Source organism: Uloborus diversus, chromosome 7 (genome assembly GCF_026930045.1).
Source record: "Uloborus diversus isolate 005 chromosome 7, Udiv.v.3.1, whole genome shotgun sequence".
Taxonomy (NCBI): Eukaryota; Metazoa; Arthropoda; class Arachnida; order Araneae; family Uloboridae; genus Uloborus; species Uloborus diversus.
The window spans coordinates 163,891,054-163,893,976 of NC_072737.1; the positions used below are offsets into that span (position 1 = coordinate 163,891,054).

The window sequence follows — 2,923 nt, forward strand, 5'->3', positions numbered from 1 at the left end:
GACAACTTTTTGTTTATAATATACATGTTTTGGTGTGCTTTTTATTAAATTTTATTTATTTATTTATTTATTTTTTGAAAATAGTTAATCTTTTTTCTATGAAAAAAATATATTAACTGCATTACCTAAAATGAACTATATTAAATTCATCGTTTATAATTACTTTTTTCCGCATCGATTTCATCAAATTAGAGATGCTTTTTTTTTGTTGTTAGAAATCAGCTTTAAATGCTGGAAAGATATGTTTGACATAATACGCAGTCTTAGCTAATCATGAGAATATTCTTCAGAGAAAGTCAGCGTTGGTGTAAGGAAACGTTGGCTCGTTTAGTTTGGAACGGAACTTGTTGTTCATTTACGTTATGCTGGGATGGCAATTTTCTAATGTCATTATATTTTCAGATGAAAGGAAAGAAACATTGCTGAGCTGCGATTCAAAATTGTCGTCTGATTTCGAGAAATTGTTCGAGAATTGCCAACTTTCGGACGTCACCTTGAAGCTTGGTGATCAGGAATTCCGAGCCCACAATTCTGTGCTCAGTGCTCGATCGAAGGTGTTCGCAGCGATGTTCGAGCACGACATGAAGGAAAACCGACAAGACATGGTGGACCTCGTGCAAATGGAGGCGGACACGGCCCGAGACATGCTGCGCTTCATCTACTGCGGAAAAGTGCGCGAATTGACTCCTTCCGAAGCCCTCAATGTCTATGTAGCAGCCGATCGTCATGATCTGGAAGAGCTAAGAATCGTCTGCCGGGACATCGTTCTAAAGGGCATTTCCATGGCTAACGTTTGCGATGTTGCTGCGATTGCCGACATCCACAACGATGAACTACTGATTGGAGAACTGAAATCTTTCATATCAAAGAATGGAAAAGACATTGTAAACACTGAGAAGTGGAAAACCGTATGCACTAATAACCCAGCTTTGGGTGCAAAAATGTTTGAATGGCTCTTTCGGCCTTGAAAACGTTTTGTGACTGTCTGCTATTAGAGTAAGATACATCTCAGTCAAATTATAAGCTCTTTTATTTGCTTACAGTATGATTTTTGTGTATCGACCTAAGTATAATAAACGAGTTTTTGGATATGGGACTAGCTCGAGTCACCTCTCTAGCCGTTCAGAAGAATGTTAGTGGTTAACCCCTTCAGTCAGAATTATGAAATATTGGACCCAGAATGTTGATATTTGGTACACAGTGTACTATGGTAAAGGGTATCTTATAGACAAAATTTTGAGTTTGTAGGAGAAAAATTAAAAGAGTTATGGCACGTCCAATACTCCGGACATACATTTTTGAAATCAATATTTCATATACAAAAACGGTAAAATACCGAACAAACTTCATTATAAAATGTTCTACAAACAATTATAAAACATAATATAAGCGTTTGAAGCGATTAATTAAAGATTATATATTTTTTAAAGAAATCGGGAAAGAAACCTCGCTTTTCAGATGAAAATCCATGATTGAAAAAATGAGTCACTCTCTATCTCTCAATCCTTATATGTCAGTGTTGTCAATTCCAAAACGAAAAATTATTTCGAAGCTTATAATAAGTAGAATGTATTGAGTCAACTACAAAAAAATCAACTAATTAAATCAATTATTAAATGATAAGCAGCTGTTTAAAGTGTATGTCCGGTATACCGGACACCAGGTCTTAAGGAGTTAATATAATGCTCCTTTCTTCTCCAAATTTAAATAATGGTGATGAAATTTTGAAAAACTAGCCTGGAAAAAATAGAGGGGCGCTATCTCCAGAAAATGATGGGTGATGGGTGAAAACAAAGTTATCTATAGTGCGTTCAGCGAGAAGTGATAGCAGATGTTAACACAGCAACGTGACACTTGGCGATATCGTTGCTTCATTGGCACTGGAAGGATTGGAAACTGCGCCAATCAGATACGCGGAATGTTCTTGAGCAGAATTGCCAATCCAACGAGTAACTTATGAAAGTGACAATTGCTGGTTCCAATCAGCAACCCTCTTTGTTTACTTCTGCTACCCCTTCTCCCTGAATGCACTCGGCAGGACTTCCCAAACTTTATAGCCAGCGTACCCCTTTCATAGATCAACGTTCAATGCGAAGAGTGTATAGATACTTGTAGTTATTAGATAAATGAATTTAATTAAATTAGCTGTTACTAATTTGAGGGTAATATCACTATTTAAAAAAAGGGTAGGTACTGTCTGTCTTTCACGAGAAAAGCTCCCGCCGTTAAGTCTGAGCCCGTCTACTGCCATAGAAACGTTCTTCGTTCATTTTCTGCAAGGGATTTTTGGCGCCAGTCGTTCTCTTGTCTTAGTGCAGTAGTACGGGCTTTTCCAACATAAAACTTTCCTTGGTAAAATGAGACACGCCTCGTTGTTATAGCAACAGACAGGCCACGATTTCGATTCCGAGTCACGACTGACTACAACTGTATTTATGTCGAGGACTGCATACTAAGTGCCTTGCCTCCATTATTTTTTTATACCGATAGATGGCAGCACCATCTCCGGATCGAACAATCAATTAGAATTTAGAACTAGACCAGGAGCTAATAGCTACCTGGTGCTAGCACCCCCAGAGGTATCGTTTCACTTGGAGGACATTGAGACCACGAGCATATTTAACGTTGCCCAGTCCCCTTTAATGACGACGGTGGATCTTCGACCATCGAGGTTCGAACTCAGGACCCTCCGGCCCCGAATCCGACACTCTACCGATCGGGCTACCACGGCACCTGGCAGGTCAAGACAGGGGGCTTTTGTCGTGAATGTCGGACAGTAGTTGCAATGTTATACTTTACTTACAAATTCTGGAGTGCAAGTGAAACAAACAGAATTTTTTCAACGATTGGAATTTTTTTTATTTTCCAGCGGAAGTCAAAAATGAGGGTAAGCACGGACTCTGACAAAAAGTATAAAATCTTA

General features: G+C 38.7%; 1 protein-coding gene across 1 annotated transcript; it reads left to right on the forward strand.

The window, feature by feature from the left end:
* The first annotated feature begins 362 nt into the window (after positions 1-362).
* LOC129226976 (speckle-type POZ protein-like B) lies at positions 363-968 on the forward strand. Its single transcript, XM_054861605.1, has one exon. It carries the CDS (start codon positions 363-365, stop codon positions 966-968), a length of 606 nt encoding a protein of 201 aa, XP_054717580.1.
* The last annotated feature ends 1,955 nt before the right edge of the window (positions 969-2,923 follow it).